Genomic DNA, 15,002 nt, shown 5'->3' with positions numbered 1-15,002 from the left:
GAGACTTAATTCATTAATGCTTGTGAAGCACTTTGAAGTAATCTGATGGAAGGAGCTATTGAAGTACAAATTATTATTACTTATTATTATTGTTTTATTTATTTTAACAGTATATTTGCTTCCACAAAAGGTAGATATTTTTACCATGCACTGATCCTATATTACTCAAGTCAACTGAAAGTCAAAATGGGCTTCTGTCTCTGTATTTAAAATGTTTTCATCTAGTTATTTCATGCACTACTTTTAGCCATTAAAGGAGTCAGTAATAATATATTTACTCTGTTATTAATTAATTGTACCATACCAGTTTTAGTAGAGTAATGCTAATAATTAAATACTTTTTCAGGGGCTTTGAATGTAACCATACACAGTTATGTAATAACCTCAAGAGACTAAATATATTTGCTATGTGCCTATTGAGGCCTTGATTAGATTGGTTGTACTGAATGGTTCACTAGAGCAAAGTACTTAATATGAAAATAGACAATGAGGATAAACAGTCATATACAGGAATGCTGTCTATAAGATAGTTAAACTTAGCTATTTTTGTTGAAAAAGCTAGTAAATTTTAAAGAGCCTCATCTCATATTTAATACTTAGACAAAACTTTGATTCATTTCAGTGGGGCATTTTGAGAATAACTTTAAATGTAATAGAGATCCCACTGGTAAAGGCTTAGTCCAGGTCACTGTTGTAATGAGCAAAATAGATAAGCAACCTTTGTGTTGGGCTACAATTTTGTTAAATTATTTCTTAGATTCTTTGGAAATTGCTTTCTATTTCACAAAGAAAATTTTTTGCCTTGCAATTTTTGCTGTTAAAGAAAAGTTCAACTATAGATAATTACATGGTTGCTTAACTTCTTATTTAAAAATATTTATAGTTAGAAAACTACTATCTTGAAACCTCTGTAATTCTATCCAGAGTCTATATGCAAAATTATTACAAAAAACTATGTTAGAATGTTAAGGTTGCAAAGTCAAGCATTCAAAAGTTAGGAAATATCAGAATTAAGGTTGCTCGTGCAACCTTTGTGTGTTTGTATTATGACACCCTTTAATTACATGATCATTAACTATTTTGTGCACAGTTGGAACTTTGGGTTGGAGGAGTTCTGGGTTCAATTTAGTCTTGAGGGGAGTGTTCTCTAGTGGTTAGACCCTGCTGCTCCCTCCTCACCCAGCCTGTCCCCCCCCCCCCGCTCCTGTCCCCTGACCTATGCCTGTTCTCCCTTCTCTTATCCCTTTTCCTACCTCTGCTGCTCTGCTTCTCACCCCTCTGCATTTGAGTCAGGATACCTTCCTCCTTCTCCAAAGGCTCTACTGAGCATGTGCAAATGGTAATTTTCCAAGGTTTATAATTTGGTCAGATTTGGCTGCATTCTCAGGGAGAAAACAAAAGACAACTTGGTGACTTCCGTTGCCAAATTTCAGGTCCCTGCTCTAAAGAACAGAAGTGCTAGAGCATCTCAGTGAAACACTTGTAAGACTTTTTAACATGAATAGAACAATGTCTTTATTTCACACTTAGAAATGGCAGAACCTTTTTTTTTGCAGAACTTGAAAAAATGAATAAACATTGTCTTCATCTTGAACAATTAAAGTTTTGTAAAGTTATAAGTAGCAGGGTCTTATAATGGGAAGTGTTGGGCAACATGATTAGTGGTTGTGCTGCCAGATCTGCCTACAATAAAACAGTTACTATGACATAGCTATTTCTGGTTTTCATTTTGAATAGCTAAAAAGTCCATGAATGAGCCTTCTTTTTTTTTTATGTATGTATGTATATATAAAGTCCAGTAACTTACAAAATAAAAAAGTCATACCAGTCTGAGGCTGGCAGTTCTAACAGTATGTGTAATAAAGATTAGAGAGCTAAAATAGGAATTTAGCAATAAACAGATAAACCCATCTCTAATACTAAGTAATATTTTCCCCAAGTGTTGCCGATCTGTTTTTGTTTGTGTTTTTCCCCCCATCCCCCAAACAAACCATTAATTAATGAACAAACCATTGCACTGTCACTGTGTACAAAGATAGCACACCAGGGCTGGCTTGATTCTGTGGGTTGCATGACAAATTTGACATTTGTGGACATGATATGCTGCAGCAAATATTGATTTTTTTAAAACCTGTTTTTGTTTCAATCATCTTAAATGTAACTTGGGAAAATTGACAAGCTAGAATTTTTAGGCTTAACAATTTTTAATTATTAATATATAAATATTATAATTAATTTAAATATTTTAGCACTTGTATAGAGGGTAAGTGTCTTTTTGACTGAAGTTATGGCTAGCTTTGATAAGCAGTGACTTTTTTTGTTCTTCCCCTATCTTTTTTTAAATTCTAGGCTAGATCATACTTCTCAACACAAGATCTTTTGAAAGGAGAAATTGAAGAAACATTGGAACATGTGCAAATAGCTGTACATACCTTAAGAAGCTTTAAGAATTTCTTCTTTAGCCACAGAGAGAAGTTGGCAAGTTATTTCACCAATGGCAAGGAATTTAAACCATGGGATTTCCAATCTAATATGGTCTTTGCCAGATTTGACCTATTTCTCAACAGCTTAGTGAAAATTGAGGTATTATTTACAATTTGCAATTATATTTATCCATTTTTCAAGCAGTGTAGATTATCTGAGAATGCCTGCACCACATCTGAAGCAGTGGGGACAGTGTCCGGGCTTGCTGGAGGAAAGTAACAGTGCTTTGAGTGGGGTGGGGGGGAGGAGTTCAAAAACGGCAGCAAAAAGGTGGGTGGGGGTCAGCTTGGGCACACTGACTCATCCCATGGGAATGTAAGGCAAAAGGTTTAAAAGGTGCAAGCCCAGGCGTTAAAGCCCTTTCTCCAGGCAGCAAGCAAGGCACCACCCATCCTTCCTCCCTCCCCTTGAGGTGGCGAATATCAGGTTTGGTTAGGACCTGCTGTGGGCATTGCGCTAGTCGCTTCTTTTAGGGGGGCTCGGAAGGAATTTTTCTCTCACCACCAGATTGGCCTAGGTGAAGTGGGTTTTTTTTCTGCCTTCCCCGCAGTGGGACGTGTTGGGCGGATGTCCACTGTGGGTACTCCAGTGACTAGATAAATGGCCTCGTAAAGGACTTAAAAAGGAGGTACTGGCTAAAGGAACAGAACATGTTGGGAGGAGTTCGGGGCTCCTGTGATTGGTATGGCAGGGAGCCAAGCCCTCTTTCGTATAGCCCACTTTAACCATCCTTTGGGGGGGGTGTGAATGGTAACGTCCAAGCCATGACAGGTTTCAGAGTAGCAGCCATGTTAGTCTGTATCTGCAAAAAGAAAAGGCAGACTTGTGGCACCTTAGAGACTAACAAATTTATTTGAGCATAAGCTTTCGTGAGCTACAGCTCACTTCATTGGATGCATTCAGTGGAAAATACAGTGGGGAGATTTATATACACAGAGAACATGAAACAATGGATGTTACCATACACACTGTAACGAGAGTGATCAGGTAAGGTGAGCTATTACCAGCAGGAGAGCGGGGGGGGGGCAGGAAGGGGGGGAAAGGAATCTTTATGTAGTGATGATCAAGGTGGGCCATTTCCAGCAGTTGACAAGAATGTTGTCTGGGGGACCTGGGTGGAAAATGAAGAGAGCTGGTGGAAGTCCCGGGTAGTTATTTGAATAAACATGGAGTTGCCTGCTGCACTGTACACTTTTATCTGCTGGGTAGTCCCAGACACCTCTAATGATTAAAATTGTGACCTGATTAAATCCATATCAAGTGTCTCCTGTCCTCCTTTCGGTATACCCGGACAAACAAGTTTTCTTCTCTTCCTGAAGGGAGTTGGAAGTGTGTGTGACAGGTTTGGTCACAGAGACCCCCCTTGGGACTGTCAACTGATGTGCTGAAACTACCTCTGAGCCCATAAGGGAATAGGGACAGAAAAGTAAATAGGTGAGAATGAAGCTCAGAAGAAGCTAGAACAGCACAGGTTGCAAATTGCTAAGAAGGAAAGAGGTGCACAAAGACTTGTATCCTACAGGTGGAAGTTGGGATCCTGGTAACTGCTGCTGTGGGAACAGACCCCACGGACTCTGTAGCTGGAAGCAAGCCCAACCTGAGTGAAGGGGGATGGGGGGGGAGGATTTTGTTGGCCAGTGAAAGGTCTGTCATAGCTGTGAGCCCACAACTGGATCAGGGTCACATTTCCTTTTTGGGGACACAGGTGTGTCTTCCTCAGCAGGGAGCCCAGAGAAGAAAGTCCAGATGGAAGGTAAGGGGGAACAGGAGGGTCTGCCCACCTTTTGTACGGAGGCTATTCCCCAGGAGGAGAGTGAAGGATCTGCATCTGAAATGCCAGACCCCTCACCTGTGGATCAAGTTTTAAGGGAGGACTGGGTGTCAGATCTCCTGGAGGGGAGAGTCGTCCCAGACGATCTTTTGGGAACAGAGAGTGGGGTATCCAAGGGGATCTTTGCGATCCAAAGCACTCCATTAAAAGATGTTCCTGCTATGCTTGTAAGAAAACTCTCTTCAAGGCAGGAGGAAGAAAAACTTTGCATTGGGAAGCTTCACAAGCAGGTGGAATCAACACAAAGAGATTCCAGAGGGAGGGGCCGAGTGCAGGCATGGTTGTAGTGCACCCTTTCCTTGCCAAAACTTCAAACACATGCCTGAATTAAGAGCTTTCTCCAAAAAGGCAAGAGAATCTGTGTCTGAGCACCTACCATGGTACACAAAGGGATTCGAAAATGCAGTAGACACTGGGCAAGCCAGGCTATGTGAACAAAGTCTGTCCGTCATAAGTTGGCTGTTAATCTTGTGTCTTTTTCTACCTCATCTATGGGTCAAGACAAAGAAGTTGATGCTAATGGTAAACCCTTTTAAAAATGTGTAACATACCTGATTTGTGGAAAAAACTTGTATACATGCTTGGGATGGTGACAAAACAGCAACACACTTGTGGGACTTTTTAGCTTATACCTGGAAACTTGGCACAGCAGCAAAAGCATAACAGGCCTGCACTGTTGTGTGGAAGGGGAAACCGAGGCACATCGCCTCATGGCATTTGTGGCTATATGCCAAGATGCCTACACTTTAACAGATGTGGCCACCTTCATTCTCTTAGCAATACTACTCCAACATGTTTTCAGGCACCCGGGGACCAGGAACTGCAAACCTTGCTTGGACACCCATGAATGACATCATATGGTTTAAAGGTACTGGAGGGTGTGTAACCAGAGACAAACAGGTATTTTACATGTACTGCCTCTACCATGGACAGTGTCCAAGACTCTGGCAGTAAGTTCAAGAGGAGGGTGTGATGTTGCACTCCATATGTTTTATGGAAATATGTTTATAAGTGTGAATATGATTTAACTGGAATATGCTTCATGCAAAAGATCTCTTGTAAGGTGTCATTACAAAGCTTATGATCTACTGAGTGTGTTCATCCTATTCGTTTGCATGCATTATTTCTATGTCTGGAGTCCCAAGCCATCAGAGAAAAGGGGCTCAGAGGTAGTTTCAGCACATCAGTGACAGTCCCAAAGGGGTCTCTGTGATCGAACCCCTCCCAGTGTGCATTTCTAAATACATTATCAAACAGTTCCCTTAATCCCTCTGGGACACAAGATACTTATTTCCTTCATGTGAAATCAGAGAACATAGAAATTAAATTTAATTTGGCATAGATACCAAGAAGGTGACACTAGGTTCAGCCTGACTTCTCTGAATAAAATTTAAGTTGAACTTTCATGTTAATATTTTGTTGCGCATAATGACAAGAAATCAATACGTTATACATAAAAGTGTTTAAGTTCCACTAATTCTTTGTACCTGGATGCTGATGAAATTAAAACAAATTTTACAGTTATATATTTGGATTGGATAATTTTAATTTGTTTCCACTTGAGTTCTAATCTTGTGCATGACTCTCTGCGTGGATGAACCCTGTGTCTACATGGAGTCACTTGAAGTATCTGGACCTTCCTTTTTTACATCCTGGTTACTCAAGGTGGTGCAGATTTTAACTCGGTTTTTGTTTGTTGGTTTGGTCAAAATGCGTAAAACTAGGCAAAAATGTCTCAAATATGATGGTTTCCACTGTTTTGTGTTAAGGTATATAGTTAATTATGCTTTTCACTGATTTTAGGATATCTTTGTTATCATGTTGGAATTTCAAAAGCTGGAAGAGCTGGAGTTTGGTGGAGTCGAGGGGAAAACTTTGAATGAACAAATCTACAGGATGAATGAAGAATTTATAGAAAGCTGTAAAGTTTTTAAGGAGAAAACATACGATCCTTCAGATTACAATAATATGGTAATGTTGCACTTTTCATATTGGTGTTTCTTCATTTTTTTCTTAATAGTTATGAAAAGATTTAGTGATTGTTAAAGTGAAAAATTCATTTATTAGAGCCAGGCAGAATATAGGTAGGCATTGTACAGACTTCCCACGCAACTTCACTAATGCACCCAGGATCTTACCATCATCACTTCTTGCTATTCTATACTTATCTTCTCAAGAGCAGTTTTCTGTATGTTTTCTCCTAGCTGAATTCTTTGGGGGCTGTATGAGGTGCAAAAGTGTCAAAAAAGCTTCTATCAGGATCTTTTGAGGATTTGAACATTGGTCTTCAGAAAGAAAAAAAGGCTAATATACTAATCCATTTTGCCTCCTAGCAACCAATTAACCATTCTGTTTAAAATAGTTTGCTGACAATCTTAGCATTTATATACCGCTTAAAATTGTGTATTAAGACATACTTCATATTGACAGTTTTGACATGATTTAGGCACGAGTAATGAATTGGAACTTCAGGTAGGTTCTATTGGGAAATTGGGGTAAGAGACTTGTAAAGCATATGTGCTATGTAATGTCTTACAATATGGTAAATATTATTGTAATATCATCGTTAGTACAGTTTTAACACTTATTTTATATAGGATTACATTTCACATTATATAAATATATATTTTGATATTAAATATAGTATATTGTAGGATCATCTTTATTTATCTGAATATTGCAGTATTGACTCATTATTTATAATTAAATCTGGAAACCAAAATTCCATTTTTCAAGGATTCTGGCCCCTTTTTCAATGCTTTCAAATAAAATTTGTATCCAATCAAGTTGTCTAGTGGGATTTGAAAGGATTAGAGGAATAGGGTTAAAAATAAATTGCTATGGGTATCAACATTCTCTTTTTTTGTGCCCACACAAGGCACATATTTTCAGCTGCAATGTGCCAAATCTTGATATCCCATAATTTAAAATATTTGTTTTGGTATGTTATGTTCACAGACAGAGTTTTAAGTGAGCCAGAATAGACATGGAATACCCAAGAGGAATGGCTTATTCAGATGAATAAGACTAAAACTCTTAATTTCATGCGTCTTTCTTTTTAAAGAAATATAAGGTGACCCAAATAGAAGCTTGGATTAGGCACTATTAATTGGCTTTTGCAACTTTCATAAAAATGTATTAGAAGAAGTGAATTTCTTTAGTTTAATTTATATTCTTATATATACATGGTATTTGGGCAGCCTTATTTGTGGTCTGTGGCCCAGATCTACAAAGACCTAGGTGTTGTGATGCTGAGTGTAGCAACACCTAACTTTTATACACCTAAAAAAAATCACTGGAACAACAATAAAAGGAGTACTTGTGGCACCTTAGAGACTAACAAATTTATTAGAGCATAAGCTTTCGTGAGCTACAGCTCACTTCATCGGAGCTGTAGCTCACGAAAGCTTATGCTCTAATAAATTTGTTAGTCTCTAAGGTGCCACAAGTACTCCTTTTCTTTTTGGAAATACAGACTAACACGGCTGCTACTCTGAAACCTGGAACAACAATGTGATCCACAAAGCCTGAGTTAGCCACTTGGGGTCCCTATACAAGGAATAGGGAGAGAAAAGTGACTAAGAATGCAATCCACAAAATACAGCACTTGACGTGGCTCCATATTTAAACTAGCCCATGGGAGATGCTGATGAGGGGGTTGTGTATCCTAAGCCTCACCTCCTCACGCTACTAGATGCCTAACTCCAGGCTGCAGGCGGGTACCTATCTCTCCTAGCAATCCACAGCCAGCAGCTCCTCTCCTGGAGTCAGGTAGTTTAGAGGCCTAATTCATTCACTCCACACAAATGGGCGTTGGCAGAGGAGGAGGTGGTGATGGTGCTGCCACCACCCACCTTATGATTTTTAGCCCAATGATTAGAGCACTCAGAGGGATTTGGAAGACCCAGGAACAATTCTCGCATCTCTGACCAGGGGAGCGGGGGGAGAGAAATGATTTGAACATGGGGTCTCACCGTCCTCTCAGGAGAGTGAATTACGGGATAGTCTGATGCAGGGCTCCCTCAATCTCTCTTGTTGAAATTGTTCCACTGTGTATAAATACTTAGCTAGCCATTGGGCCGAAGAAAAAGAGAGACTGAGAATGACTCTCTAATCCTGTGGTTAGGGCACCAACCTGGGAGATGGGCATGGGCAGCGAGTATAATAGGACAGGGGAGGCAGACTCCCCTGGGGCCATCAGACCTCTTGTTGCAGGGTTTGGGGGAAGAGTTTTTGATTTATTATGCCCCATGGAGGTTCCAGGGTGGCTGAGGAGGCGGTATGTGCTATTCAGCTTCCTGGGTGAATCAGTAATCTCCTTAGGCTCCAGGGAGATTACTGATGAACTCAGGAAGCTGAATAGTACATACTGCCTCCTCAGCTGCCCCAGAACCTGCATGAGGCATATCAAAAGCTTCTTCTGGACCTGAAATGCTTTTTCCTGGGTGGCTTGGGGTCTGGGGAGGGGAGGTGCGGTGTGGCTGCAATTGGCCTGGGGCCCCTCCAGCCAAGTGTTTGGGGCTCTGGTTGTAGGGGGAGGGGGCAGGTGGTTTCAGGGCTTTGGCCATGAGGGGCATGTGGGTGGAAGGGGTGGAGCCGGGGCTAGCCTCCCCAGAGGAGGGCTCCACCCGCTGCCCATGGAGATGGGACACCCTGGGTCCAGTTCCCCTTTATCCATAGTGACTCTTTATCCATAGTGGCACAGGTTCAACAAGAGAGGCTGAGGCAGCCCCCCATCAGAATCTTCCATGGTTAAACGGTTGGAGCACTCTTCTGAGTCATGTGGGAGAACCCTGTTCAAATCCTTTCCCCAGCTCAGGTAGAGAGGAGAATTGAACCTGATCTCCCACATCCCAGCTGAGCGCTCTAACCACTGGGGTAAAAGTGATAAGCTGGGGGTGGGAGGGAGTGATATCGCTACTACCTGCTGCCACTACAAGATTTTTAATGGGACCCAATCCAGTAGGTGGCCTCTGAACACACTTACTAAATCAGGCCCTATTGGTGAGTTAGGCGCTCCCCTGCCTGTCTTTCCCGGTTCCTGGATTGTGCTGGGGCTTAATGGGTGATGCCTAGAGTGAGGCAGCAGTGTACATGCCCTAAAGTAGAAACTTGGGTGCCCAGGGAACTTTTACCCTGAAAACGTAAGCACTGAGTGAGTTTAGGCACCTACAGGGTTAAGTGGCAGCTGAATGGGGACTGTGTGGATCTCAGTAGTGTCTAAGTACCTTAGTGGATCAGAGCCTTTGTCAGTTTGATACAAATTGATAGATTCTGATTGCATGGTTCCACTCTGACCAAATGGCATTATGAGTTTCCATGTTTCTCTCTCCATGAAGCCAAATCAAGTGGGAAATCTTGGCCTTATTGAAGTCAATGGAAGTTTTACCATTGACTTCAATAGGGACAGGATTTCACCACAAGTGTTCTTAGTTTACAAGTTAAGAGGTTTTCTAACACCACCTCTGCAAACTCTACTTGCATTCTGAAAGTCAAAATAAGTTTTTCTTTCTCTTGGGTCTTCACCAGTAATAAAAATTCTGCATGCCCAAATTATAACCTAGCTACATTTGTGTAACTCCTCTGTCTTCAGATTACGGCCATCATGACATCTGTTGCAACCCACTGCCTTAATTGTGTTCGTACAGGTACAAATTATTGGAATTTAGGTTTCCTTTATCCTCCTTGTGGGTGCAGAAGGGCTTTCAGCCATAAAGCTCACTTGTTAATTATTTTTGTCACTAAAGCAAGCAGCTAGAACTCTGAATGCACATGGGGGGCACATCTTTTGGGTAAGGAGATGCCCTTTTACAGACACTGTTTAGAACAAAACCAAATATTAAGATTATGCAAATGAATTTCATGTATGTATTTTATTAATAGAGTATGGAAGAAAATGAGGTACTATGAAGCATGGTGGTTTTTGCAAATATTTGAAATATTTTAGGGTTTTTTATTATAAAAAAATGCAAAAATCGTGCAAGTATAATCTGAAATTTATTAGTTTTTATTTTTCTAGCTGTTTTACTATATTAACATTCATAAGGTGAAAGCCTGAGCCTACTGAAATCAATGGAAGTTTTGCCATTGACTTCAGCAGGATCAGGATTTCATCTGTAGTGTGTATATTGCAAAATATACTGTTTATAAGCATGAAACCATTGTTACTAAACTTCAACTTAAAACTGATCAGGCTAAAATTCTGGCAAAATATTAGGACCAGATTCTAGCCCCATTAAGGCTACTTTGCACTGCATGAAAGCCTTAAAGCCATTCTGGAAAAAAGAGCTGGTTGTTATGACTCTTATGATATCTCTCTCCTAGGCCTAAGGGATGGTGATTTGAGAGAGCATGGGCATGGCTGGAACACTGCTGTGTTCTGACAATCCTTTGTATCCCCAGCATAGTTCAGAGCCACGTTGCCCTGACTCCGTTCTGTATGCAGTTTGCACTATCTAACCTTCAACTAGTATTCCCCTACCCCTTTAAAAATATTTATTGAATGCTCCCTGTATTAACAGGTATAAGAAATGTGATTAAACATTGAAGCTTCTTTTATAAAGGTTCTAAACCTTAATTAAAATACAGCTATTGTCACTTCTCACAAAATGGAGATTGCAAGTTGTTACAAGTTAATCAGTTGTTAAGGCATCGATTCCTTATTTAGTGACTATGCAAAGGCAGCATTCACAGTGTACCTCAAACACTCATTCTATATTTAAAGCCTATTGACTTTTCAGCTTAGTGCTAACTCAAGCGTATTCAAAAAGTATTAACTTTTTTTTTTTTTGGTGAGCATTCTTACTTTTGTAGGCAGCCTTAGTGTTGACTGAACAGACAAAAAAGTAAGACCAAGCAGCAATTAACTGTAATAAGAAAAGGAGTACTTGTGGCACCTTAGAGACTAACAAATTTATTAGAGCATAAGCTTTCGTGAGCTACAGCTCACTTCATCGGATGCATCCGATGAAGTGAGCTGTAGCTCACGAAAGCTTATGCTCTAATAAATTTGTTAGTCTCTAAGGTGCCATAAGTACTCCTTTTCTTTTTGCGAATACAGACTAACACGGCTGCTACTCTGAAACCTGTAATTAACTGTAATGTTTTTCTTGTCATCACTAAAACATTACTTTTATTCAGGTTTTCAGGAAATGTTTGCCTTTGGGTTTTGTAACGCTAACAAGAAGCTTCAATAAATAATAGCTGTCAGGGTAAAGCTAATGTGTGTGCAGAAGCTTCAAAGTTCATACTATTCATTGCACAATATATGAGCTATGTCAAGCTATTTCCTCACAAATGTTCTACATGCATCTCAATACACAGTATATTCAACATGGATAGTTAATATAGTATATAAATTATTGAAAATTCAAAAACTTCTTCAAATGATCAGTTTTGTTAACATGATTCTGTTCTCAATCAAGACCGAAGAAAATCTTTGTTCTTGGAGCACAAATCTAGGCTACTTAATCTGATATAGGAATATGTCACATCTCATTGGTAGAAACATATTTGAGTTTCTCTTATTGTCTAGATGTGGGATAATACATATAGTTCTCTTCCCCCATTTGTTTTCATCTCATTTGATTGTTGTGTGTTAAGACTATTTTCTATGTAGTATTTTTGGAGATTATAAAGAAAGAACTAAAAAGACAAGAAATGATTTAAAACTTTTTTGTGAAGATTTTATTTAGCCGTCTATCTTGTGCACTGTCCCTTACCTTATCCTTATTGCTTTACTTCCAGCAGCTATCAAAGATGCATTGCTGGACTTATCCTATCAGTGACCCTTGATAGCCAACGTTTGTGAGACTTAATTAATCTAATTAACATTTGTGTAAATCAAAATTTTTAAATGTGTAAAAAAATATACAACAAATGTAATTTTTATTGTGACTATGACCGTGCTTGAAACTGCATGTGACTTAGAGAAAATCTTGCTAAAAAGATAGACACTCCTGTCTCTGGGTTTCCATTCAGTTATAACGTGAGCAGATATCAAGGCTCTTTTTCCTGTCCTGGGGTACCTTACGGAAGGTGCCCAACTTGGAACATACTTAGGCACCATGATTGTGCAAATTAGTCTTTTGAGTCTGACAAGAACCATAGTAATTTTAGTTTTAAAAAATGGTGCTAGTGACAGTGCATTTGCCTAGATTTTGGTTTTTTTTATTTATGATTTGTGAGGTCAGTCTGCATAACTAGCCAGCCATAGATGAGGGCAAGCAATGGGGCTGCCTGCGGTGCTATAAGCTGCTAGAGCCTACTACTGGAATTTGGAGTGTTTGCCCCCAATTGCTTGTTTTTAGTAGGTGCCAAGTCCTGCTTTGCTCAAGGCTAAGTTACACCAAAGGTCTGACAGATTGGCTTCTCAAAACTGGTATCACAGTCACATAGGGTCTCATCCTGCATCAGTGACGTTGATGGGAACTTTGCCATTGACTTCAGTGGGAGCATGCCCATGGTGACTTATTTTGTTGTAATAAAATCAAGAGGAAATGTCTGCTTGGAGGGTGAGGTACATAGTGGAAAGAGAATCCTGTGCATGAACTCTTCTCCATGGGAGATACTCACACTTGTTCTTTAGCCAGCTGTGTTTTCAGCTGAATTACTTAGCCAGATGGGGAGTCCAAACCTACAAACAGTGCTCTCTGTAGAAAGAGCCCCAAGATATTAACCTAAACTTGAGCAATAATTAGTTAACTGTTGTCTTTTAAATATTAAGGGAGTATTGTGTTATAGAAAGCGCTCCTGTAGAAAACAACAGTTATTCTGTTGCCTAATATACAGCAGCTGCTGATTCTCTGGTTATCTTAATAAAACATATAGTATCTTTGACTCTAACTCATTGCTTACTTAGTTGATTTGAAAGTTAGTGTATTTGAGTAGAAGTGTGATGCCCATATATCTCACTTTCTGACAACAAGTAAAGAGATAAGTTAGGCTGGTTAAAACTTGTTGGGAACCTCTGTTTGACTGAAGGACTAATGACATAGGAATGAAAGTAAGGAGTAATGTTAGTTGGCTTATATTCAAGAAGAAAGTAGACATTTCTCTCCATACCACACCTGTCCAACAAAATATTATAGAACAGCTCAGTTTTCTTTTCAAATTTTTGTGCCATACATCCATGTATTTGGCTTACAATAATATCACAAGTCAGTACAAATAATGCAATTATTAACATATAATCCAATTCGATTTATACTGGGATTTCTTCATAAGAACTTAAAAGGATGCTGTCAAAATGTCAGAGAGAAAATTTTACTATTTATTTTATGCCTTTAAAAAGTGCCTAGCCAATAGTCCCTTGCACCGGCATATCAGTTTAAATATTACTTACAAAATTTATAATAGAGACAGCCAGTCCAATCAACCTAGCTCCATATAATTAGAGCACCAGAATAATCAAACAAATCCCCCATTCCCTCTCACATCCACCAAATGACCTGGAAAAGGGATGGGCTTTACACAATGCTTTGACGTTAACAAAATTAGGTTCCTTCAAACTGAGATTGGTGGTGGAGTAAGGGGGTTAATTCAAAATTTGAGAGCAACTCAAGCAAAATGTCCTGCCAGTAGCTCCTTCTTACCAAAGGGCTCTATCCTGAATGCCTCTGCTGGTCACAAGGGTAGAAGTATACCATGGAGTGAGAGTTTCAGAGTAGCAGCCGTGTTAATCTGTATTTGCAAAAAAGAAAAGGAATACTTGTGGCACCTTAGAGACTAACAAATTTATTTGAGCATAAGCTTTTGTGAGCTACTGCTCACTTCATCGGATGCATTCGGTGGAAAATACAGTGGGGAGATTTATATACACACACACACACAGAGAAACAATGGGTTTTATCATACACACTGTAAGGACAGTGATCACTTAAGATGAGCTATTACCTGCAGGAAGGAGCGGGGGAAGGAGGAAAACCTTTTGTGGTGATAATCAAGGTGGGCCATCTCCAGCAGTTAACAAGAACGTCTGAGGAACAGTGGGGGGTGGAGTGGGGGGAGAAATAACATGGGGAAATAGTTTTACTTTATGTAATGACCCATCCGCTCCCAGTCTCTCTATTCAAGCCTAAGTTAATTGTATCCAGTTTGCAAATTAATTCCAATTCAGCAGTCTCTTGGAGTCTGTTTTTGAAGCTTTTTTGTTGAAGGATAGCCACTCTCAGGTCTGTAATCATGTGACCGGAGAGATTGAAGTGTTCTCCGACTGGTTTTTGAATGTTATAATTCTTGACGTCTGATTTGTGTCCATTTATTCTTTTACGAAGAGACTGTCCAGGTTGACCAATGTACATGGCAGAGGGGCATTGCTGGCACATGATGGCATATATCACATTGGTAGATGCGCAGGTGAACGAGCCTCTGATAGTGTGGCTGATGCGATTAGGCCCTATGATGGTGTCCCCTGAATAGATATGTGGACAGAGTTGGCAACGGGCTTTGTTGCAAGGATAGGTTCCTGGGTTAGTGGTTCTGTTGTGTGGTGTGTGGTTGCTGGTGAGTATTTCCTTCAGGTTGGAGGGCTGTCTGTAAGCAAGGACTCACCTGTCTTTCAAGTAAGCAGGTCCCAGTCCATTGAATAGACTTCGTCAGATGCACTATTGTTGCTTGTGGAAAATTTTCTTCACATGTGCCTTAGAGTCCACCCTGTGGTGGAAAAGAGAGAGTGTTCATTTAACTG

General features: G+C 39.9%; 1 protein-coding gene across 1 annotated transcript in view; it reads left to right on the top strand.

Moving 5' to 3' along the window:
- DNAH11 (dynein axonemal heavy chain 11) overlaps window positions 1-15,002 on the top strand; it is a 308,597-nt gene that overhangs the window by 31,301 nt on the left and 262,294 nt on the right. Inside the window, 2 exon segments of the mRNA XM_043507131.1 lie at window positions 2,350-2,583; window positions 6,119-6,286. Coding sequence (XP_043363066.1) covers window positions 2,350-2,583; window positions 6,119-6,286 — 402 coding nt within the window.

Source organism: Dermochelys coriacea, chromosome 2 (genome assembly GCF_009764565.3).
Source record: "Dermochelys coriacea isolate rDerCor1 chromosome 2, rDerCor1.pri.v4, whole genome shotgun sequence".
In the NCBI taxonomy this organism is placed as follows: Eukaryota; Metazoa; Chordata; order Testudines; family Dermochelyidae; genus Dermochelys; species Dermochelys coriacea.
This window is presented reverse-complemented; position numbering and strand designations above follow the sequence as displayed.